The sequence below is a fragment of the Furipterus horrens genome, unplaced genomic scaffold (assembly GCF_987537825.1).
Source record: "Furipterus horrens unplaced genomic scaffold, mFurHor1.1.pri manual_scaffold_6, whole genome shotgun sequence".
In the NCBI taxonomy this organism is placed as follows: Eukaryota; Metazoa; Chordata; class Mammalia; order Chiroptera; family Furipteridae; genus Furipterus; species Furipterus horrens.
The window spans coordinates 48,631,566-48,658,349 of record NW_028327176.1 but is presented as its reverse complement, the minus strand read 5'-3'; the positions used below and the strand labels follow the sequence as shown (position 1 = coordinate 48,658,349).

General features: G+C 34.3%; 1 protein-coding gene and 1 pseudogene across 2 annotated transcripts in view; one reads left to right on the top strand and one right to left on the bottom strand.

Annotated features, from left to right (window-relative positions):
• Nucleotides 1-26,784, top strand: part of PPP3R1 (protein phosphatase 3 regulatory subunit B, alpha) — a 52,286-nt gene that overhangs the window by 7,758 nt on the left and 17,744 nt on the right. For both annotated transcript variants that reach the window (XM_090281421.1, XM_090281420.1), the window contains exon 2: nucleotides 20,388-20,427. In XM_090281421.1, coding sequence (XP_090137547.1) covers nucleotides 20,388-20,427 — 40 coding nt within the window. The remainder of the gene's footprint in view (nucleotides 1-20,387; nucleotides 20,428-26,784) is intronic.
• On the bottom strand, nucleotides 21,278-24,079 carry LOC150006103 (small ribosomal subunit protein uS10 pseudogene; annotated as a pseudogene).

Here is a 26,784-nt window from a genome sequence, read left to right as displayed (position 1 = left end):
GGTGGACCCAGGAGAGGACAACAGTGGGTCAGAGTCCTAGGAAATGAATATGGAGAACAGGAATTTTAACAAGAAAAGAGTTTACTGCTTTGTCAGTCTTTGCTTTAGTAACTTCTGATTAAGTTAAAGGGGTCTAAAAGGAACGGACCATTTTCTGAGTTTAGGTTTTATGTACAGGAAACATAGTTGTAGATTGATATTGTTATTTTATTTTAAAGTTCTAAAGACACTATTAATACATTTGCTTAAAAATTAAACCACACTGAAAGGTATGAAATGGAGAGTAAATCTTTCCTGGTCAATACTTCCCTTTGTATTGATTATAATTTAGCTTTTATTAAAAAGATTACAAAGGTCAAACTTGGAGATTTTAATGATGCCATGTTCTAGTTTACTCATTGCAATCAATTTATTTCAGGGTTTTTAATCGTATTTCAAATGGAAACATTGAGTCAAAAACAGTTCAGTTAATTTTTCTAATCAGGTAGCAATTTCATAATGAAGTTGGTACTTTAAAAAGGGTCTGAACTATGATAGTATTTTTATGAAATTACTCATAAGGATGATAATATTTTACTAGAACATTGTACTTCTTCCATTTACCACTTTATTAAGTATTATGTGGATAACAGTTACTACTTAAATTAAAAAGAAAATGACATTGGAAATGTAGTTGATAAAACATCTATTTTATTTTAAGCTTTCCAGATTAAAATTCTCCCTCACTTTTACCCTTCCAAATAAGCCTTTTCTTCAGCAGCCTACAGCCACTCATTCCCATTCTGAATTTTCTCCTTGGACTTCCTCTTTGTGGTCTTGAGTTTGACAGTATGATTAAAGCGAATGTATAGATCTGGCACAGGAATAAAATTTTGAAGTGGAATGTGACTAATACATGTTTCTGGGTTTTTCTTTGTTTTTTATAGTTTTGTACTATAAAAATATTTAAAACACTTGAAGATTTCTATAGGAAATCCTTTGAAATTTAGCACTGATAATCAAGTCATAGATTCTTATAGGTTCCTTCTTTGGAGTTTTGTTTTACAGACTTTCCTTAAAGAGTATCTTGAGGAGGAGGGCCATGTTAATAGCCCCATTGCTGTCCCAGAAAACATTTTTGTAAATGAAATATTACTTTGAGTTGTTTTTAAATTCATACACCCTCTAGCCAGTTCTCTTTTGTCTTTCACAAACAACACAAGAGTATTTTTATTTGTATCTTAGAATTAGGCGTGCATTTTAATAACTGGCCACAAGAGAATGAAGCGTAGCAATTTACACAAAAGGGTCAAACCTTTACCATTAGCCTTATTAGAGCTATTCAATCTTTATTTATTAAGTTTTTTTCTATGAGTTTTATTTTTGCTTTATCCCTTCACTTTTGCCACCTAGCGCCCCCCCCAACATCTCTCCCCCTGACAGCTGTCAGTCTGTTCTCTGTATCTGTGAGTTTGTTTCTATTTTGTTAGTTTATTTTGTTCATTAGATTCAACTTAAAAGTGAAATTCTAGGGTATTTGTCTTTCTCTGACTGGCTTATTTCACTTAGCATAATACTCTCCCGTTTTTATTAATCTGCCTAGTTTTAGGATGATTTTCTTTCATATCCACTTGAGTGTGATGCCACAAGCAGTGTCCTGTTGGAAGCATGCAGTAAACTGTCATCCTGTCGTATTATTTACTTATAAGGCAATCTTTAATAAAACTTAGAATGTCAGAAAAAACAAGTGCTAATGGGTAATAAGTGAAATCTGTGTTTTTATATGTTTATGTTTAACTATTTTCCTAACAAATAGGATTTTGTGAATTATAAACTAACTCATAATGTTTATCAAGTAAATAGTGAGTTTATGTACAGGTAAACTTCACTTCTGCCTTCCTGTCTGGTTGTCATTGTCTTGCTACCTTTACCATCATACTTCTTGACTTTTATCTCATTTCTTTTTGCTCTTTTTCTTGTTCTTCAGTCTACAATAGTCTAAATCTGTAATGTTCAGTTAAATAGTTACTATACCTGTGGCTGTTGAAGTTAAAATAAATTAAATGGAATTCAAATAAGATTAATAAAATTATAATTTAAGTGAATTAAAATTAAATAAGATTATGAGTCCAGTTCTTCGGTCACAACAGCTATATTACAAGTGCTCAGCAGCAACTTGTTGCGAGTGGTTAGTTACTGCATTATGGTAGATATAGATCATTTTCATCATTGTAGTATGCATCTGCACTTCACTGAAACTTCTATGTTGGCAGTAATCTTATAAACAAGCATGTGATTTGGAGTTGGAAAGATTTGAATTTTTAGATTCTGATTCTTCCATTTGTTAGCTATGTAATTGTGAATAAATACCATGAACTCTCTGGGCATTATTTAGTACAGTGTAAATGAGAATAACAACATCTCAAATTGTGGTGACAGTAGTGTCTGGAAATCCAGTAGGTACTCGTTAAATTTATTTGGTTCTTCATTCTTCTTCATGACTTCTTTGTAATGTTGGATGTTGGAAAGTCTTAATTCTCTCCTCTTTTAGCTTCTAGGCCCTTTAAAGTATGATTATATCACTTTCCCATTTAAAATTCTATATATTAGCCCTGGCTAGTATGGCTCAGTGGATTGAGTGCTAGCCTGTGATCCAAAAGGTCACTGGTTTGTTTCCCTGTTAGGGCACATGTCTGGGTTGCTGGCCAGGTCCCCAGTTGGGGGCATGCAAGAGGCAACCAGTGCATGTATCTCTCACATGTCAATGTTTCTCTCCCTCTCTTTGTACTTCCCTTCCCTTCTCTCTAAAAATAAATAAGTGAAATCTTTTTAAAAAGTTTAAAATTCCATATATTATTAAACTAAAATATTTAACATAGTCTATAGACTCCATATGTTCTACCTACTTTTTATTTCAGCTTTTTCCCTGTGTTCCTGCTTTCTCTATACTCTAGCCACTATGTTTTTCTGTTTATTCTACCATAAGAGCCTTTTGCATGGGCTATGTTGGAATGCCTTAAAAGTCCATCCAGTAAGAGACTGAGCCTCTCACCTCTGATACCATGTTAGGCCACATTCTAATGTGCCTTTTTATGTCTTCTTTGTAGCACATGATTAATGTGTTTGGTTGCTTTCTGTCTTCCCGTGATTTAATGTGCACATCCTTGAGAGTGGGCATCATGACTGTATTGTTCTTTACTCTTATATACCCCTGATGCCAGCATAGGCCCCTACATATTGTAGGGATTTAGTAAATATTTGTTAAATGAATTCTTGGTTTGTTCCCAGAGTTTCATCATATTTTATGTAATGATTTATATTTAAATCTACATCTTTCTCTTCTGCTCCAGTCTATGGATAAAATTGCTTACTGGATGGATGTTTAAATAAGGATATCTGTAAGACACGAAACTCAGCCTAACTAAAACTACAGTCATTGTTGTCTTCTTATTCGTGCTTCATTACTCCCTAATTTTTCTTAATGGAACCCTGTCTGTCCATTCACACCTTTCTGGAAACCTGGTATTTCTTTTTCTCCCATTTACTACTACCCAAGTCTTAAGCAGTCACCAGTTGCAGTCTGTATGAAAAGAGCAAAATATATTCGAGGGACTTTTGAGGCATTTCAGTTTGGCTCATATAGAATTGATAAAGAGGAAAACGTATATATAACGTGTCCAGCATATTATTAGTGCTTCATCCCATGAAGTAATGACAGCTGAGTCCAAAATACACTAACATAGTTGAAAGCAGTGAACTGAAGAATGCAGTACTATATACTGTCTGTATAGCCCACATTTCTTCTCTTGACTCAGTTTGGCTGTGGATCAGTGTTGGAAGAGTTTATTTCACAGTTTCCCCAGATGTTTGTGCGTTTTTCCTTTGTATTTTTATAACTTAGCTTGAAAAAGACCTTATATTTTTTTCTATTATTTTCATTTGTACCTTTAAAAATATACTTATTTAGTATATCTTTATGTTAATATGCTTATTAGTATTTTTGTTGGGTTTGTTAGTACTCTGGTTACAGAGTTGCATAGGTTTTGAGTGTTTGCTTCCAACTCTTCCTTAAGCCATGCTATCTTTAATGTGTGGTGTTAAGAACATAAAATTTTTTTAGGAATATAAGTATTACGTTATAGCAAACATGTTCTCATTTAGGTGCCCCAAATGCTACTTGAATCAGCTTCTTCATCCCCATTGCCACTGGCATTGTTGCAGTTCCATATATTTCTCAGGACTATTTCTATAACCTACTTAATGCTTTGCTCTTTTTGCTTCCAGTTTCTTCCTTTTTCATTCTGTCTTCTGTATTGCCACCAGAGTTTTTCATCTGAAGAGGAAATCTGTTGTCACTGCCTTATTTAAAAGTCAATGCTACATCCTCTAGAATTAAAAATTTAAACTCCTTTCATAGAACTCATGTGATCATTATTTCTGGCCACCCTTATGCTATATTTAAATCAAGTCACTTGGTTCTCAGATGCCTCATCCTTTTTCATTTATAGGTGCCTTTTTATGAACTTACTTACTCTCCCATCTGCAATGTTCTTCCTCTTTCTCTGTCTGGCAAACCTCAAGATCCCATTCCAGTGACATTCTATGAAAACTTTCCCACCTCCCCCAGGCAGTTAATGACCATTTGTAAGTAACTTATAGTGTATCCTATATTTCATGGTATTTAATTGCCTTTCCTCTTAAACGGTGGGCTCCTTTAGAGCAGGTGATGGATTTCAGTTTACAGTAGTCCCCCTCTCTATTGCAGTTCACTTATCTCTGTCTCACTGTATCACGGAATTTTAAAAAATATTATATTTACTTATCGCGGATTTTTTGCTATGTTGGGGGATTTTGCAGTACTGTATACGTATGTTGTTAAAGCTATGTAGGTTTAAGTGTGTAGAATATGTTTAAGAATAAGTAGTGTTTATAAAAGTGTGGAAAAGTTTAATAAGGGAGTGGGAAAGGTTAATAAGGGACTGGGAACAGTTTATAAGTGTGTGGGAAGGGTTTATAAAATCTTAAAATATATATAAATACTAAAATGTAAGGTTCCTACTTCGTGGATTTTCACCTATGGGGGGGCATCTAGAGCACAATACCCACGTCGTCGTACTGTATTTTTGTAAAGCCAGTTCCCATTATAGTCTCTCTCATGGAATTGAAATGTAAATGCTGTATGGGTCCTACTGGCTTGGGAAGCTAGCAGAGGTGCAACTGAATTAAATTTTGTTTGTAGTCATTGCTGGAGGTCAAAATGACAAAACTGAAGCTGTCCAACTTGAGGCACAGGGTGAGAGTGTAGGATTCTTTGGAAAAGATAATAATGTTGGGAAAAATAGAAGGCAATAGGAAAAGAGGTAGGCCATACATGAGATGGATTTATTCCATAAAAGCAGCCGTAGGCATGAGTCTGTAATAAAGCTATAACAAGGTGCTAGATTTCTTCTGGTCACTCCGCTTGCCTAGTTTGAACTTAACATGTAACAGCTATTTGGGCATTTTATTATATTCATTCTGGTTACTTGACTCATCAAATGGAGTTGTGTAATGTCAATCAGTTATTTAAGTGCTGGAAGAATACTGTAATCATTTTTGTTGTTGATTATGTTGCTTTCAATGTATTTTGTTTGATACTCTGAGACATAATATGGTGTGATGGAACAAGTATGGAATATAGAATTGGAAGACCTATATTAGAGTAACTTGAACCTGTAAAATGGCCACAAGACTGCATGATTTAGAGTCTTGTAGGTATTAGGTAAGGTAATTACCCAGGATGCTTATAAATTGCAAAATGCTGTTAAATTTTTTGAAAATAATACTACTAAAAACTAGTACATGTATGTAATATTCTTGGCAGATTTGGGTTTCATATATTTCATTCTAATTTCTGTGCAACTAACAAAGTAGTAAATATAATCAGTGTTTTGGGCTCCAAGTAACAGAATACCCATCTAATTAAAAATGGTTCAGTAATAAGGAGTATATTATTTGACAAAATGAGAAGCCCAGAGCCAGAGTTGTTCATTAAGTTTCATCAAGGACATAGGTTTTGGTTTACTTTAAAGCTCTGCATATCAGGAGAGAGTTGCCACAATTTCATATGCTAAATCCTCTCAAGGAAAGAGAGCAGAGAGGACTTCCTCAAGCCTTTCTTTTTATTAGAGAGGAAGAATTATCTTATCTTGCAAGTCTCATAGAAGGATTTTCTCTCAGGTCACATTTTAGTTTTAATGTTTTCTTGCATACCAGAAAAAGATCAAATTCTTTTATCTGGCAGTTTTTTCCCCAGTTTTATTGACAGATAATTGACATACATTAGTATAAGCTTAAGGCATATAGCATGATGATTTGATTACCACAATAGGTTCAGTTAAAATCCCTCATCTCATATAGATAGAATGAAAGAGAAGAAAGAAGAAAAAATTTTTTCTTGTGATGAGAACTATTAGGATTTACTCTCTTAACTTTCCTATATATCATACAGCAGTGTTAACTATAGTCATCATGTTGTATATTACATCCCTAGTACTTACTTATTTTATAACTAGAAGTCTGTACCTTCTTGAGCACCTTCCTCCAAGGCAGTTAAGTTCTTAAAAACTAGCTCTAGCTTACCACGGATTAGGCCTTAGAGTAGTAAAAACCACCTCTTTATTTCATACACTGAACAATATCTTATTTGGTACTCTGATGGGATTGTAGACAGTGAAAACTATATTGACTTTTGATACTATACTGTACCTCTTCCTTCACCAGTACATGGATATCACCCTGTATTGTCAGCCTATTCACAAAAGTATTTTTGTACCCAGTTTACCATAATGAAAATTCTGCTTTCTTCCAAAGGATAACTGCCTTGCTGCTCCTTCTGGCTAAGGATGGCTACTCATTTTAAGTTACAGGTGGCTGGGAGTTGTTGGCTTTGTGTTAGATCAGGAGTTGAAAAACTTTTTCTGTAAAGGGCCGGATAATAAATATTTTAGGCTTTGTGGGCCATACATTCTTTTGCAAATTCTGACCTCTGGCATTGTAGCTTGAAGCAGCTATAAACAATATATAAACAAACAAGCATGGCTGTGTTTCAATAAAACTTAATTTACAAACACAGTTGACAAATTATTTCTAAAAGCAATGAACAACGAAAGAAAAAAGATAAATTGAACATCACCAAAATTAACAACATAAGTGCTTTCAAATGACACCAGTAAAATGAAGAGACAACCCACAGAATGGGAGAAATCTTTTGCAAATCATAGATCTGATAATTGACTTCTATCCAGAATATATAAAGAACTTTTGACTAAGTAACAAAGACACACCCAACTAAAAATTGGTAAAGAATCTCAGCAGACATTTCTCTAGAGAAGAGAATCTCATGTTCAGTAAGCACATGAAAAGATGATCAACATCATTAGTTATTAGAGAAATGCAAAAGAAAGCCACATGAGATACCACTTCACACCCACTGGCAGGACTATAATCAAAAAGACCAGCTAAGTGTTGGTGAGGATGTGTAGAAATCGAAACCCTCATAACATTGCTGGGGAGAATGTAAATGTTGTATTATAGTGCTTTAGAAGACAGTTCTTAAAATACTAAACAGAGTTAGTTACCTAGTAATTCCATTCTTAAGCAGTATATACCCCCAAATGAAATGAAAAACTTGTAAGTGAATGCTCATAATAGCATTATTCCTTTTTTTTTTTTTAGATTGTATTTGTTCTTAGATAGAGGGGAAGAGAGGGAGAAGGAGACGGGGAGAAACATCAATGTGTGATATGCAAGATATATGCCAGTTGGTTGCCTCTCACACACACCCGGGCCAAGAACTGACTTGCAACCCAGGCGTGTGCCCTGACTGGGAATCAAACTGGTGACCTTTCTTTTTGTCGGACAACGCCCCCAACCAGCTGAGCCACACTGTTCAGAACTAGCATTATTCTTAGTAGCCAAAAAAGAGAAAGAAAGAAAAAAGGAAACAGTCCAAATGTCCATCAGTTGATGAATGGATAAATAAAATGTGCTATGTCTGTACAAGGAAATCTTATTTAGCAATGAAAGTACTGGCTCTTACTACTATGTAAATGAACCTTGAAGATACTGTGCCAAGTAAAAGAAGGCAGTTACAAAGGAACACACACTTATATGTAATGTCCAGAATAGGTAACTATATAGGGACTGGTTACTGGTTGTCTAGGATTAGGAAAAGGCAGGGAAATGGGGAATGACTGCAAGTGGATGTGGGGTTTTTTGGGGGGTGATGAAAATCTCTAAATTTGATTGTGGTAATGGCCATACAACTTTGGGAATATAATTCACAGCATGGTGACTAGTTAATAATGCCATATTGCATATTTGAAAGTCGCAATCACAAGAGTTTTTATCATAAGAAAAAAAATGCTTCTGTCTGTATGGTAACATGCTAAATGTAATATTGTGATCATTTTGCAATATACTCAAATACTGAATCATGCTGTACACCTGAAACTAATATTATATGTCAGTTATATCTCAATTTAAAAAAGATACTGCTAAAATGAAACCCAAAAGATAGTAGGCCTGATTTGGCCTGGGGCTATAGTTTTCTGACCCCCTAATAGATTATTACTTATTAACTCTCCTTCAGTCATTTCCTTCTATCTGACTGTACCTTTCTTTAAAAAAAAAAAAAAGATTTTATTTATTTTTAGAGCGGGGGGAAGGGTGGGAGAAAAAGGGAGTGAAATTGCTATGTGAGAGAGAAAGATAGATGGCTTGCCTTTCCTATGTGCCCCACCAGGAACCAAACCCACAACCTAAGCATTAGTATAAGCTTAAAGATTATAGCCTGATGATTTAGGAATAACTCTTAACTTTCTTATATATCATACAGCGGTGTTAATTATAGTCATCATCTTGTAATAAACAGTGAACTAGTATAGAATGAAGAAACAAGAATTGAAAAAATGAGGAGAGGCTTAGGAACCCATGGGACAACTTTAAACATACCAACATTTGAATCTAGGGGTGCAAGAAGGAGAAGAGGAAGAGCAAGAAAAATTGAAAACTTATTTGAAAAAATAATGAAAGAAAATTTCACTAACTGGGCAAAGGAAAGAGACATACAAGTCCACGAAGCAGAGAGACCCAAACAAGCTAGACCCAAAGAGGACCACACCAAGACACATCATAATTAAAATGCTAAAGGTTAAAGATAGAGAATTTTAAAAGCAGCAAGAGAAATCAGAGAGTTACCTACAAAGGAGTTCCCGTAAGACTGTCAGCTGATTTCTCAAAAAAAAAAAATGCTTTGCAGTTAAGAAAGGGCTGGCAAGAAGTACTCAAAGTGATGAAAAGCAAGGACCTACAACCAAGATTACTACTCTATCCAGAAAAGCTATCATTTAGAATGGAAGGGCAGATAAACTGCCTCCCAGACAAGGTAAAGTCAAAAGAGTTCATCATCCCCAAGCTCTTATTATTTGAAATGTTAAAGGCTCACATTTAAGAAAAAGAAGATCTAAACTATGAGCAGTAAAATGACAACAGACTCACAGCTATCAACAAATGAATCTAAAAAAACAAAATAAATGAAGCTAACAACTAGAACAGGAGCAGAACCATAGATACGTAGATTATATGGTGGGTTATCAGTAGGGAGAGGGAAGGGGGACAATGGGGGAAAAAGTACAGGGATCAAGAAGCATAACTGTTAGGTACAAAATAGACTGGGGATCTTAAGAATAATAAAGAAAACGGAGAAGCCAAAGAACATATATGCATGACCCGTGGACACGAACTAAGGGAGTGAGGAATTGCTGGAGGGAAGGGAGGAACTGGGCAGAGAGGGGCAAAGGGGGAAAAAGTTGGGACAACTGTAATTGCATAATCAATAAAATATACTTAAAAAGGTGGCATGTTCGATACCAACTAAAATATATATATTTGTCAGGTAGATTAAAAACATGACCCCCACTGTGATGTCTATAAGAAACTCACTTCAGCCCTGGCTGCTGTGGCTCAGTGGATTGAGTGTCGGCCTGCAAACCAAGTGTCGCTGGTTTAATTCCCAGTCAGGGCACATGACTAGGTTGCATGTCAGGTCCCCAGTCCGGGGCACGAGTGAGAGGCAACCACACAGTGATGTTTCTCTTCCTCTCTTTCTCCTTTCCCCTATCCCTAAAAATAAATAAATAAACAAACAAATAAATTATTGTTAAAAAAATGTTAAAAAAAAAAAAACTTCAAGTGTAATGATATAGGCATATGTAAAGTAAAAGGAGGAAAGATGGTATATCATGCAAACATTAATCCTAGAGGAGCAGAAATGCTATTGATATCAGATAAAGTAGACCTCATAGCATAGAAAATTCCCAGAAACAGTGAATGGCCATTATATAATGATGGAAGGATAAATTCATCAAGAAGACATAGCAATCTTAAATGTGTTTGCATCAAACAATAAAGCTGCAAAGTACAGTATATGGTGCAAATACTGATAGAATGGAATGGAGAAAAAAGACAAGTCTAAAATTATAGTTGAAGACTCCAACACCTGTGTCCCAACAGATGATGGAACAACTAAGCAGAAAATCAGCAAGAATATAGAAGCACTCAACAACAGTCAGGTATATTGTTGACACTTACAGGGCACTCCACCAAATAATGGTGTATCCCACCTTTTCAAGTACCTACAGAACTGTACCAATAAGCTATATAGTGAGCCATAAAAACAGACCTCAACAAACATAGAAGAATTAAAATCATTCTAAATGTGTTCTCTGACAACAGCGGAATCAAACTTGAAGTCTGTAACAGAAATTAACTGGAAAAATCTTTGAACACTTGAAAACCTAACAGCACAACTCCAAATAATCTGTGGTTCAAAAAGGAAGTCTCAAGGGTAGTAAACATATTTTGAACTGAGTGAAAATAAGAATGCAACCAACTGAAGTTTGTGCGACATAGCTAAAGCCATGCTGAGAGGGAAATTTATACTACTAAGTGCACACTTTAGGAGAGAAAAATGTCTCTTGATTATTTAAATTCCCACCTCAAGAACCTTAAATAAAATGTAAAATTTACCCAAAGCAAGGAGGAGGAAGGAAATAAAGATGAAAGCAGAAATCTGTGACATTAAAAAATAGAAAAACAATACAGAAAAATCTATGAAAAAAGAACCGGTTCTTCAAAAAGATCAGTGAATTGAAAAACATCTAGCAAGACAGAGAGAAATAAAAGAAAGAAATTACCAATATCAGGAAGGAGTGAAATGGAGGATATCAAGATAGACCTTGCAAACATAAACAATGATAAGGGAATACTGTGAATAACTCTGTATAAATTTGACAACTTTGATGTAATGGACCAGTTCCTTGAAAAATTCAAACTACCACATCTCACCCAGTATGAAATAGATAATTTGAATAGCCCCCAGTGCCTTGATAGCGGAAATAAAAAGGGGACAGAACAAAAAAGAAACTGTAGATTCATATTCCCATATTATTGTACATGCACAAATCCTTAACAAAATATAAGCTAATAGAATTAAGCAGTATATAAAAATATATATACTATGACCAAGTATGGTTCATTGCAGGGATGCAGGGCTGGTTCACTATTTTGAAATTCAGTTAATATAAATAATTACATTATTAACATGCTAAAGAAAAAATTACATGATCACATCAGTTGGTGGAGAAAAATAATTTTATAAAATTTAGTACCCATTTATGATTAAAAAAACTTCAAGAGATACAGAAATACAGAACGAATTAGTTGGACAAGGAATTATCTATAGAAACATACAGCTAACATTATACTTGAGACAAAGATTAAATGCTTTCCCCATAAGATCAGTAACAAGGCAAAGACAATAGACTTTCATCACTCTTTTAGGTAGTGCTGAAAGTTCTAGACAGTGCAATAAGGCAAGAAAAGAATGCAAAAGGTATACAGATTGGAAAAAAAGAAAAATTGTCCCTATTTGCAGATATGATTGTCTACATAGAAAGTCCTGAGACAGCTACCCCAAAACCCTAGAATTAAAAGAGTTCAGTAAGACTGTAGGATACAAGATAAACATACAAAAAATCATGTTAATAATATTGAGTAGTAGAGAAAATAGGAATGGTTTTTGTGTGATTTAATAGATAAGTTTTAAACTGTAAAATTGAATAATAGGTATGATTATTTCAGGCTCCATTATGCAGTAGTAGGACCTTTAAAATAGTTAACATAGTATGTATCTTCAAACATTTGCTAGATAAGTTCAAGCAAGAGTGAGATTTTGGCAGCATTTATCAGGCTAGATATTTTTAGATTTTTTTTTCCCTCCTAAAATCATTTGAGAAGTACAGATATGTTTTTGACTTCTGTTGGAAAACTAGTCACTGTCACGTGATAGCATCATGACTAATTTTTACGAAGTATCCACAAAATCCCTGGTATCAGATTTGTTGATGTAAATAAGGTCGCGTTTGATTTATATTGCCAACAACTTGTGCTTCTGAGATTTACTCTTGAGATTTACTGCCCCCCCCTTCACGCTGACTGTTGTATTGGCCTGCAAAATAAAAAAAAAAAAAATTAAGCATACTCTGTTTGCGAAACTTTTTGTCTCTTCGACCAACAGGATGCTTTAAGGAGTTGTTGTATTCTCTCCTTTTCTCACTCCATCTCACTCTTCCATATTTAAATATGTCTAGCATTCTCATTAGTTGTCAAAAAATTTTAATACAGCTCTACAGACAGACCTTTGTACTCTTGTGGTCATGGAGAAGTCAGTGCCTAGAGGGAGGTTTACTTTGTGGACTCAAAGCTTGATAGAGACAAACCTGTCCCTGGAAGTTTATTGATATCAGCTGTTTTTATCTCCTGATTCTGTCCCTTTTTTTCGTTTCCTTTCCCCCAATTCACCTACCTACAAGATTGTTTCTTCTTTTTTTTCTTCTAAGAATAAAGAATATCTGTTCTAGAACAGTTATTAAGGTGGTCATTGGTTTTTTACCCTATGGGAAAAAATTGATTTTGATTGATTTTGTTACAGTAATCACATTAACTGGAAAGTTGGCAAGCTTTGTCTTTTATCAGATAAAGACATTTGGACATACTTTAATTTTCTTCAAGTCAATATTGTCTAGTATTATTTTTAAAATAGGCTTTATTATGATTATTAATTTTGGTACACATTACATTAGTAGGAATAGGAAAGTATTTTCTAAAGAAATTTTCTGGCAAAGAAATTAAAATATTTTGGGATCTCTTATCTCATTTTGTTTAGAGTTACTTTGATCTTAAGAGTATCAAGATACAAGAGAATAAAAATAAATTTTTTAGGTGCATACTGTAAAGTTTAGAATACTTTCAGAGGCCATGCTGTCAGAATATTTAGATACTTTATTGGGTAGACTTTTAAGAGGTGACAGCATTGTTTCATTTGGTTATAGGCTCTCCTTGTGACTATAAATATTACTTCAGTGTTAGAGTACTGCTTATTTAGTGTATATAGGACCAAATGCTTAATAGATGGCTCATTATGAAAAGTGAGCATCAAGGAATGTGAAAATCTAAGTTCTTTAATAACACATTGATGCTTAAAATGCCATTTAAACCAAGCTCCTTAAGATTATTTAGGTTTTTACATGCACCTATAAAATTCTTCCTTGAATAAATTTAGGACAGTGTTAAATCTGTCAAGGGATGTCCAAAGATAAGACTATCTTTGTGGAGTTTAAAATCTGAGAAGGGGACTAAATGAAGGGTGGAAGAATCATAGTGGTGAAGATTACTAAGTAGTTTCTGGTTTCTCGTGGTATTGCGAGGTTAATCTGAAAAATATGTAATTTGCAGCCTTGAAATTTATATATATCTTATAAAAATAAAAATTATATAGTTTTTGAATTGTGACTAATAGCATGACAGGGAACTAACTATACTATTATTTGAAAGAAAGTGACATTTTTATCTTTCTTAACTAAAGACTTAATTCTAAATGAAGCAATTATATTATGCTTGGGACTCTGTCAAGTCGTTAAAAAGACCCAGCTATATTGAGATTTAACTTATATGTAATATTAATAAAATTAACCAATTTTAAGCATACAGCTAATGTGTCTCGGGATATGTATATAGTTTTGTAAGCACCACCACAATAAAGGCATAAATCATTTTTTTTACCCTAATGTTACCTGGCAACCCTTCATATTTCAGTAACTATAGCTTACCTTTTCTAGCATTTGTAAATGCAGTCATGCAGTATGTAACCTTTGTATCTGGCTTTTTTTATGTAGCATATTGCTTTTGAGATTTATTTATGTTGTGTGTGTCAGTAGTGTTTTCTAATCATTACTGAGTAGTAGTCCATGTCTGGATACACCACAGTTTGTTTATCCATTTGACAGTGGGAGGATATTTAGATTGTTTCTTGTTTGGGCTATTAGCAATAAAGCTTCTGTGAACTTATATGTACAAATCTTGGTGTGGACATATTTTCATTGCTGAATGTTATGTTAAACTTACTGAGAATCCACCAAACTTTGTTTCAAAATGGCTATGCCATTTTGAGTTTTCACCAGCAATATATAAAGATTTTAGGTGCACTCCACATTTTCACCAACACTTGGTATAGGTCAGGGTGTTGTTTTCTTTTGCTGTGTAACAAATTATAAACTTAGTAGCTTAAAACAGCACCTATTATTTCATATTTAGTTCTGTAGGTCAGAGTTCAGGACAGGTTCTCCTCAGGGTATCACAAGGTTTAAATCCAGATGTCAGCCAGACTGAGTTCTCATCTGGAGGTTCTGGGTAAGATTCTGTTTCCAAGCTCTTTCAGGTTGTTGTTGGAATTCAGTTTCTTGGCTCTTGTAGGATTGGGTCTCTGTTTCCTTGTTCACTGTCAGCTGGAGGCCACTCTGAGCAGCTCCTAGGGACTGCCTGCATTCAATGGCACATGACCCACTTCATCTCCCTTATGTCGAATTCTTCTCATGCTTTGCATCTCTGACTTAAAAGGCTTTTATGATTACAACAGACCCACCTGAATAATCTTACCCTGAGTTCAACTGATTTGGAACCTTAAGTACATACGCAAAATCCCCTTACAGCAGTACCTAGATTATTGTTTAACTGGGAGAGGATGTACACCAGGGGCTGGGAATTTCAGAAGGCTGTCTTAGAATTCTGCCCAGCACATAGCCATTTATTTATTATACATTTTCATCAACACTTTGCATGTCAGCAACTTCTAGCCATATTTATACTAGTTGCACATGTTGTGGTATCTCATTGTAGTTTTAATTTGGATTTCTCTAATGTCTAATGATGTAAAACATCTTTTCATTTGCTTATTTGCTGTGTATTGTAAAATGTCTTTTCAGGTCTTATTTTCATATTAACATCCACTTATTTTACCATCATTTTTTGCAGAGATTTTCTCCTGTTGAATGACACAAACACTTTGTCAAAAATAACTTGACTGTGTATGGGTGTGTGTATGTGGGGGGGATAATTCTTTTAAGTTAGAGTATAAGTTCAACATTGTTGAGTTTTGAAATTTTTGACTACTTAAATCCTTTGCATTTCCATATACCTTTTAGAATTCATTTATTGATCTCTACAAAATATTTTAGTGGGATTTTGATTGGGATAGTTTTTATCAGTAGATCAGTATGGGAAAGTTGTCATCTTAACAACTAGTTTTCTGATCTATGAACATGATAGAGGACTTTGTCTTCTTTTTAAGATCTTTAATTTCTCTCATCTGTGTTCCATAGCCTTTATTGTACAATCATTGCACATATTTTATTAACTTTATCACAGAGTATTTCGTATTTTTGATGATTATCTGAATGGAAGTGTTTTCCTAATTTTCTTTTCCAGTTGCTTCCAGAATTTCTTGCATCTTATCTTATTGTATTGATGCAGATGTCATTATCTTGTTACTGATCTCAGGTAGAGGGCATTTAGACTTTCACCATATTAAGTATATTAGCTATAGGCCTTTTATTGGTAGCCTTTACAGATTGAGCAAGATCCTTCGTTTTCTGAGTTCTTATTTTATCATGAATGGGTGTTGAAATTTGTCAGATGCTCCTGTTGTATCTTTTAAGGTGGCCATATGGTGTTCTGTCTTTTTTAATCTGTTTTGTAGTGAATCACATTGGTTTTGAATATTAAACCAACCTTGCATTGCTGGAATAATTCTCAGTTGATCATGATGTTTTCTTTCAATATTTTTTCTGGATTTAGTTTGCTCAAATATATATATATCTTTTTATTTTTTTAGCCTCACCTGCGGACCATTTTTTCATTGCTTTTAGAGAGAGAGAAAGGGAGAGAGAGAGAAACAGATCAGTTGCCTCCATGCTCTGACTGAGGTTCAAAACTGCAACCTAGGTATGTGCTCTGACTGGGAATCGAACCTGCAGCCCTTTGGTTACAGGATGATGTTCCAACCAACTGAGACACACTGGCCAGGGGAAATTTGCTCAAATATTTTAAAGGATTTTTACATTGATCGTCATGAAGAAATACTGGAGTATAGTTTTCTTTTTTATAGTGCCATTATCTGTTTTTGGTATCAGGATAGTGATATTCATAAAATGAGTTAAGAACTATTCTCTCCTTTTTTGTTCTCTGAAGGGATGTGTATAGGGTTGGTATGTATTAGAACTTCAGTTGACCATTGAAGCCATCTTGTTCTGTAGTTTTCTTTGTGAGAAGGTTTTTAAGTCAAATCCAGTTTATTTTAACAGCTATAGTGGGGTTCGTTTTTTTGCCTTTTTCTTGAGTCAGTTTTAATCGAATATGCCTTTCAAGAAACTCATCCATTTCATCTAAGTTATAAAATTGATTTTCATGTATTGTTTAAAATATCTTTTTATTTTTCCTTTAAGGTTTTGGTTTTATTCATCTGTCTTTCTGTGTGTCTACTCTATATTTTGTCAATTTCTTTTTTCTCCTTGCTTTGGGTTAATTTCTTTTTTTAGCCTTTTAAGGTAGGAACAGATATTTATGTTTTGGACTTTCTTTTGTAAAATAGTATTTTCTTCAAAACACTGCCTAACCTGTATTCTGTAAATTCTGATAGGTTCTGTTTTCACTGTATTCAAAATATTTTCTGATTTCTCATCATTTCTTCCATGACTTACAGATTATTAGAACTGTGTTGTTTTGTTTCCAAATAATTGGATATTTCCAAGTATCTTTCTAGTGTTAATTCCATTGTAATGAAGGAATATATTCTGTATATTTTAAACCTTTTAAGTTTATCAAAATTTTGTTTGTTTATTTCTAGGGGAGAGGGAGAAAAGCATCGAATGGCTGCTTCTTGTACACTTTCTGACTGGGGACTGAACCCACAACCCAGTCATGTGCCCTGACTGGGAATAGAACCAGTGACCTTTTGCTTTGTGGAACGATACTCAACCAACTGAGCCATACCAGTCAGGGCTAACTAGAGTTGTTTTGGAGCTCAGAATAATGTTCAATTCTGTCAATATTTGGTGGGAACTGGAAAAGAATATTCTGCTGTTTTAGGACATGTTGATTGATAGTGTGTTCATACCTATAACGTTACTGATTTTTTTGGTCTACTTCTTTCAGTTACTGTAAGAGAAATGTTAATATGGCTTCTTTTCCTCTTAGTTCCGTTAAGTGTATAAAAGTCTTGTGTGTGTGTGTGTGTGTGTGTGTGTGTGTGTGTGTGTGATAGAGAGAGAGAGGTTTTCCCCCATACAGCCACACATCCACACAATTCTGGGACACACCAGTTGTGTGTCCTGTAATTTTACTCAATTTTGACAGTATCCATCCAGAGATAGCACCAGATTCCATGGGTTAAGGCTCAGTCCTATAATACTGAGATGCTAGTTGCACGTGCCCACAGAGATAGCACCAGATTCCACAGGTTAAGGCTCAGTCCTATAATACTGAGATGCTAGTTGCATGTGCCGGTTGTTAACTTGGGGTTGTAGATGTTCAACTGGTTATAGATTGGAGGTTTCAGGGATCTCTTCTTTATGTTTGATTAATTTATTAGAGGAACTCACATCTCAGAAGTATTTTACTTAGTGGATCATTGGTTTATTATAAATGAGCTAACTCAGGAACAAGCAGATGGGAGAAACACATAGGACAAGGTACAAGGGAAGGGGTGAGGGACTTCCCATGCTCTCTCTAGGTGCTCCATTCTTCCTACATCTCCATGGGTTTGTGTTCAGCAGCCTGGAAGCTCTCAGTTCCCTGTCCTTTTGGCGTTTTATGGAGACTTTATTGTAATACATAGGCATGATCGATTGAATCATTGGCCATTGATGATTGATTTCAACATCCAACCCCTTGTGCTCCACTTTTAAATAATGTAATGTTTCTCTCGTAGTTTAAGAGCTTGATGGTGTACATCCATTTTTCTGTCTCACATTTGTGCTGTTGCTGTCAAAGAATTTACTTTTACACGTTATATACCATACAATGCATTGCTACTACGTTTGTGTTAAATAGTTTTGTTTTTAAAGACCTTTAAAAATGAGAGCAGTCTTATATGTGCCTGGAAAAAGAAAGCATTTTGTCTTAATGTTTGAAAGATTTTTTTGCTGGGTATAAAATTAGACTGTTTGAGGTTGAAATAGCCTTTCAGATATCTGGATTCTAAGCTTAGAAGAGAGATGAGGCATTTAGTGTTTGTGGAAAAGTCATGAGGAGTCCTATCCAGGCTGCTTCCTGGCTATTAGTGGATGCTGGCTAGCAGGGAGTGATATATGATGTATGGAATTATTTATAAGGGATTGATAACACTGTAAAGGTCAGTGGGGTAAAGAAACAAAAACCTGGTTTCAAAGTCCTCCCTGAAATTCATATAGTCCTTTTGCCCTCACTTATAAAACAATTATAACATTAATTATTTAAAAACCTCAAATAATAATCCAAAGTATCATTATACTCTTTTCAGAACCTTGCAAGAAACATAATTTTAGGTCAGGGGGCATAAGATTTTTTTGAAGCGTGTCTTAAAAATTTAGGCATGAAATATATATGAGGCAGTAAAAGATGGGAATCATGGTAAGAATTTCTTCTCTTTAATATATATTTGATATTTAAAGAGACCTAGAATTAAATTAACCAGTTATGGAAAATTGCAGTTATTTTTGTAAGTTTCAGTTATTGGCAACATGCTGAGAATTGAAGATACTGATTTACTATTAAACTTCTTTTAGACCTTAAATTTACATAGACTAAGAGATGCTTTTCAGAGTTCGAAAGCTAGCTGGCCAGACTAAAACGGTTTTTCAGGCAGTATTCAATAACTTCTTAGGGTTTATAAGTATATACAGGAATGGACAAAAGTAGGTTAATAATAAATAATGCAATAATAAACAACACAAATATAAACTATGTTCCACGTACTCACAACTGTAAACCTTTGCTCACCCCTGTATTTAAATGTTAATTGTATTGCACAGTTATTGTCAGTATTAGAATAATAAGAGTATAGGATGCATGGTACTAAATTTTATCACTAAACTTTAAAAACTCAATTTACATTACTTTAAATTCTGTGGACTTTTAAAAAAGATCATGGTTTTTACTTCATGTGGATCCGTTATACTTGGAACTTTGACCATTTTAGATTTAAAACTACTCTTGGTTCCATTACTAATCAAATGGTATGATCTTCTGATCTTCCCAGGTATATAACCTCCCTGAGCTTATTTATCAAAGTTTGTTCAATGTAAGCATTGGCCCAGGGCTGTAGTATTTCTAGAGCATTCTTCTTCTTAAATAAATTTTGTTTAGAAGCCTAGTATAAAAAGCAGGTAGTTGGTTTTATATTTTTTAAATAAAGTCGGGGTTCAGAGAAATTATATTAACTTAGAATCTATCCAAGAGGTAAGATGTTCCATGAAAAGAAAAATTTGAATTGTCTGACACTGGAGCCACTTCCTTATTAATATTTTTCTTATTTTAGTTGCACAGCATGTAGAAAATTGTGTTTCAGTGCATGCTTAAATGGTAACAGGCTTTTACTTTTTTCCTTTTAACAGCTTTGCATTCTAAGGAAACTCTTCAATTAAATAGAGATGGCAGGAGCTTTATTCTGAGTTCTATTCCAGCAAGACAAGTTAGAAACAAGATAGTCTCTAGTGTGTTAAAATTTGGTATAGAACATGTTTATGCTATTAAAAATATTGAAAATAAATTTTAATCAAATGTCTGCATAAGTCTTACGAGTCAGAGACATAACTCAGACTGTTTAATTCAAGAGCTTTTTCCTATGTGTACTTAAAAAAAATCAAAATAAAAAGTTTTAGATCTAGATACATTAGTTTCTGGCTTATTTCTCTGTTTTGTCACTCAAAATGTTTAACTTTTTAAAGAAATTGGTGCTAATTTTGTAACTAACAGCTTTTTTTTTTTTCCTCTAGGGAAATGAGGCAAGTTATCCCTTGGAAATGTGCTCACACTGTAAGTCAAATATTCTTATCAAGAATTTCTTTCATATTTCTATATATGTATGTGTATCATACATTTCTATATGTCTGTATAGCAAAGTTAGCCCATAATTATTTAAAATGGGTAGTGAATTTCAGTCTTAAGTAGTCAGAATAGAAAAATATACTGTATAGACTTGTTACTAGCATCTGCTATATGTGATAGTTACAAATCAAATCTCAAATCTCAGTGACTAAACTAATAGTTAACATTTATCTTATGTTTACATAAAATAAATTACTTTTTAAAGGCAAGGAGAACAAGTAGCTATTGCAAAAAGTTCTTTCTGGGGAGAATTAGGAGTTTAAGAAGTGTGGGTGGGCAGGCTATTTCTGACTGTATTGGAGAATGTAAAAGCAGAACATGACATTCTTAGATATTCTTGATTCGAGGATCAGTCAGAGGACCAAAGAGCTTCATAAAAATTGTAAGGTTTCTTGTGTGGAATGGCAGTGAATCAGGAAGAGGAAGATCCTGAGAATTGGAATGGGTACATTTAGTAAATTTAGATATCAGGAGGTTCCAGAACTCCCAAACCATTCTGAACCTTTCTTGACCTTTCCATCCCTGTTTGATGGAGCTGGTCCTGCCTTGTTTGAACCTCTTACCTTGCAACAAGGTGCTGCTTCCTTTTTTTCCCCTCATTGAGAACGACTTACTTTGTTGCTCTTTATGCTTCATTAGTTTGCTTCCCCAAAACACTTGTTATGTTAGTTTCTTTCACTCTCATCCCACCTGTGCTTGCTTATGAGCTTTGGGTAGGATGATCCTGTATACATTCTTTTTTTTATTTAACAAGTGATAATTTATTTAAAAGGTTGACTTAAGCATTTGCAATGGTGACTTCACTTTTGCTTCCTAGCTCAATAATAATGGAAGTATTTTGCTTAACAATCTCTAACAATCTTAGAAGTACTGTACAAGTCAGTAAGTTGCTTGTGAATCCTCATCTGAAACTGACCCTGTCTTAAGGACTTTCCCTACAGGGTGTTTTACTTGCAGTGATTCTTAGTCTTGGCAGGCGTCTTCCACTTTTAAGATTCTTTTCCTTTGAGCCTCCAATCAAGTCGGCACACACCTTCTCCCAAGACTATGATTGAGGCTGGTTAAAGTGATTCTAAATCTGTGAATCTACACTCCTGGTTCCATGGATGTCTTTCTGCTCTCCTTGAAAGCTATGGCTGTGCCATGACTTCCTGATGGACTTGTTCCTCTGTGAGAGTGAACAGCAGTGAGACAGGAGCAGGAGAAGGTGGAATGGAGGTCCGCTGCAACCTTGTCTTCCTCAGAATTGTATCAAGTTCTTTACATAACTGATTTCATTGTCTGCAACTGTCAGCATAAATGTCACCTCTTTGGAGATGTTTTCTATTGCTCCTCTCCTAGAATCTCTCTGTCATGGTTAGGACCCTGTTTTTCCTTGTAGCAACTACCATAAACTGATATTTGTTTATTAATCCATTTTATCTATTTTGTAATTTTTACAATTTTTTTAAAATGGTGATACTCTATGGTCAATTAACCACAATTCTGCCATCCCAGCTACTATTTACATTTTATTTTATGGTTTCTTCTCAGGCTTTCCTTTATGAATTTCTTACTAATTATGATCATATGTAGATATATGTTCTATTTTAACATGAAGATAAAATGTTGCATCTGGCATATTGTTAGAATTGACCTAAACCAAACCTAATTATGACTTTGTAGACCAGGGATTGGTAAACTACTGCCTATCTTCAGTTTTGTTAATAAAGTTGTATTAGAACACAGTCATGCCCATTTGTTTACATATGGCTGTTTTTTATGCTACAGAGCCAGAGTTGAGTAGTTGCAACAGAGACTATGTGGTCTATAAAGCCTAAAATATTTACTATCTGGCCTCTTCTAGAACCAATTGGCTGGAACCCTGTTATAGATTATAGTGGTCTTCTGGATTTAAGAACTATCACTTCACCACTGCCTAACCTATCTGAAATATGGTCAAGATAGAGTTGTTACAGGCTACTGCTCTGGGTGTTGTCTAGATCTAGAATTCTTATCTTTGACCAAGTTAATGTGTTGGTATTTTAGTTTCTTTAGAATTGAAAGGGTTTGCTCAGAATTGTACCTTGCCAGTTACTATTCATTTTGAGTATGTGATAATTATTCTTCCAGTTGCTAGTGGGTAAGAAGGAGGTTTTGGAGTCTAATTAGCTAGGCTTCAGGTTGCAAATGGAGTTGAGATTGGGTGTTGATAGGAATGGGGTACTAGGATATTAGTTTTTGTTTCTTGGTCAGGGAACAAGTCCTAAGGGGATAGTGCATACTTCCTAGGTGCTTACCTTTCTCTCCTCCTTTACCTGGTAGCAAAGGAAAATATATCAGGGCAAAAGGCAAAATGGATGTTACCTTCTGCGCATCCAGATGGCAAAAGCCAAATATTTCTATGTGGTATTTGAAATAAATGTCATACACCGTTAAAACTGTTGTTGTTGTTTTTCTCTTCACCTTTATCCTCAGAACTTTGGTCTTTCTTATGACTACAATCTGTGCTTTGGTGACATTGTTGAACCTTGTCAGGAAAGGTTTATACTTGTCAGTGAATGTTCCACCTGCAGCGAATCTGTCTGACTTCTTCTGTTATCCAGTATATAGCTTTTTTTCTCTGTTCCCTGCTTGGTTCACTAGAATACAGTGTACTTTTATCATATTTTATACATGATTTGGATTAATTTCCCCCAAATGAACTTGTCCACATTAAAACCACCACTTTTTCCTCCCACTCAAACATTCTAGTAAAAATATTTTCCTCATTTACAAACCTACATTATTGGAAGAGCTTAGTGGTATCTGAACAACTACCACCATACAGAAGAATGTTAAAACCAATCCTTGAGGCACTTTAATATTTATACTTCCCTATTCAGGTTAAATCCTGTCATTTCTTCTCATCCCTTTAAGACCCAGCTCAATCCTGTGTTCTCATTGAGGCCTTATATAATTGTCCCAGCTTTCACAGTGGTCCTTCCAGCTCTTTTAAGTACTAATGCCTGCTTTGTTCTTTTAGTATTTAATTGTACTACTTTTTAAAAGGTAATTAGATTCTAAATCATATGCTATAAACAGGTATTGTCTTCAGTCCTATGAAACAGGTAAGCACCCAAAAAGTGTTTAAGGTCTAGCTACTGGGAAACAGAGAAATGCATAAATTACTATATTGGAACTAAGCCATTAAGATAAGTAAAAACAAAGCTCTCAGGTAGGGAAAATCATCTTTGGTTAGGGAAATTAAGTAAAACTTCATGGAAGGAATGACTTTTGAAATGGTTTTTGAAAGCTATGTTAGATTTCAGTACTGATGAATTCTTTCACCTGTCTGATCATTTGTCTTTTTCATGCTTAAATTGCATCTAGATTTTCAGCATTCTGTCCAGATGCCCTACATAGTCATTTCTAATACCCCACTTTTACTCAATGATTTTTCTCCTAATTCTTAAGAAAACTGAGAACATTTTAGACATAAACCTCATTACCTCCTTATTGCCAGCCCCTCTCCCTACCTTCCACCTTCTCTGTCACACACAGGAACGTTCCCAGTCCCATACTCCTTCCCTTCAGTGTCAGAGTTTGGGTTGTACCTCATTTATTCTAGGTCAGCCTGTTTGCTTGTGCTTTTGATCTTATCCTCTTTCATCTCCAGGACTGTGTTTTGTTAGGGTCTTTATTTCTCAGCTGCTCCTCAGCTGCTCCATCTCTCTTCAGTTTGCAAACATAATAATCTCCTTGATCATCGTGATCATTCATGCACCTCCCAGTTTTTCTTCATTCTTTTTTATATTTGTGCTCCTCAAAAGAAGAGCATATTCGATTATCTCCATTTCCTTATTTCTGCTAATTTCGTGGCCTAATTCCCAAATCTGAGGGATTAAAAAAAACGTATAATATCATTTGTGATATTTGGGGTAATTTGAGTATTGGTTCTTTAATATCAAGTAATTAATTATTAATAATTGTAGGAATAATGTTACTGTCTTTTTTAAAAGAGTATATTTTAGAGTTAGATAATTAATTCTGAACAATTACAAGGAAATGATTTATAAGTACAATGCCTGGCATAAAGCAGATGCACTGAGTTAAGTATATCTTGACTGAATAAGCCAGTAAGGGTTTACAGCTGGAGTAGCTGTGTTGGATAAACAACTAGCTGGATAATTTTAAAGACTATATAGCTTTAGGAAAACTCAGTAGTTAACAATCACCACACTTATTTTTATAAATAATAACTACATGTGTGCCAGGCACTATTCTAAGTATTTTATGTACGTTAGTCAACCTTTTAAATCTTCATGATAGCCTCGTGAGAGAGGTATTATTACTTTACCCATTGTATAGATGAGAAACAGAAGCAGAGAGATCTTCAGTGACTGGCCTGAGGTTACACAGCAGCAGGTGAAGTAACAAAGCCATGATTTGATCTCAGGCAGTCATGCTTCCATATGCCTATTTTTAATCACAATCTGATACAGTCTCTCTTACAATAAATCTTAAAGGTTTAATGTTATGTTTGTCTATACATGAATGATTTTTGGCAAACTGGATTTGTCTAAGACAGAGGTATTCCCTGATTATTTTTTTCTCAATTCAGTGTTCACTTTTTCTTGTGTTAAATTGTTCTAGACCATTGTGACTTTGTTTCTGTCTGTTGGCTAACTTTTCTGTGCTATAATGGAAATGTATACTCTGTTGGGGTGATATTCTCAAAGTTGAGACCTTACTTGTAACTTGGCAAGATACTACTTTAGATAGTTTAAGCAGAGGTCTAGATTGAGTCACTGTTGAAAGTATTAGTGGAAAATGAGATTCAGCTGTTTTTTTTTTTTTTTTTTTTTTTTTTTTTACTGTTGATAAAACCAGTATAATTCTGAATAGTTTTTATAAAGTGAAGTACAGGGCCTATTTTATAGACTGACTATAGATGAAAGACCAATAATAGTCTTTTCCCTAAAAAGAAGGTGATCCAAGAAGAACTTGGCAGACTTTTAAAGAGTGTTTTCTTTTGCATAATGAACTACCTCTAGAAATCTTGAATACATCTTTAGCCATAGGGACACTTATAGTTTTTAAATAAACAGACTCATATTCAAGCATTTTTGTTTTTGGTTTGAATATTTATGGGTGACTTGAAAGTGTAGAGCTATTTACTTTGTGCTGTTAAATTCTGTTCTGAACCAGCTTATCTCATGTTTATATTCTTTACTTAGACTAGGGTTTTTCTTTGCTGTGAAGACAACTTTTTCAGAGAAAAGTTAATCTAAAGTTAACTTGACTTCCTCCTTTATATCTGCATTTCTTTGTTTCCTTTCTTAAATGGACTAGATTAACTCCAATTTTTAATGTGTGTTCTAAAGAGTAATTTATAGTTTTACTCCCAGACCTTTATTCATCACTTCAGAGATCTTTGGAGGATACCTTTTTTAGTATCAATAAAAATTCAGTTTGAATGTGAACAGTTAAAAAGGTTCTTAAACATTTTATTCCTAAAATGGTATTTATTATGAAAAATTTTGCCACTAACTTTGAAATTGTTCATTTGTTACTTTAGATTAAAAATCTTCATAAATATATCACATAGTTCATTCTTCTTTAAACAATCTACTAGCCATAATTTATCATTTATTTAGTAATTTAATGATCCTAAATTCCAATTTCACCTCATTCACTTAGAGTTACTTTTATTCTGCTTTCTTTCAGTAAAGCTTTAGAGCTGTAATGAAGAGGGATGAAAGGTTTTCTAAAGTATTATGCATGAACTTGAACACCTAAGCTTTGAGTTGTTACCTTGTTTTGCTGTTACAGTACCTGTTTTTAAGTACCTGGATTGTCTGCTGTAGTCTATAAATATTTCAGGTTTTTAGGTAAGTAGTCTTAAGAAAAGTAAAGTGCTAGCTGTTTCTTTTTTTTTAATTCATGTTGTCAAATTTTGATATTATGGCAGCACTTACTGATCTATCATTTCAGCAGTAAAGTCTATGATGTAGTAATTTGATAGTCTACAACAAATTTGAAAAAATTCCTATCTGTGATGTAGAAGTCAGGTTTTTTAGCTGGTTAAAAAGCCTAGCCATTTTGCAAAAGTATAAATTCTTGGATCTCCCTCAGAATGTTAGAGCAAAAGATATGAAAAAATATGTAAGAAAAGAAGGACTTGGGAACAAATACATAGAGTAATAGCATCTGTTCTAAAAGAAATGTCAGGAAATGTATTACATAAAATGGAAGCACAAATAATCAGTGAAATAATGGGTGAGAATTTCCCCCTCCTGAAAAATCAGATTTTGTGATTAAAAG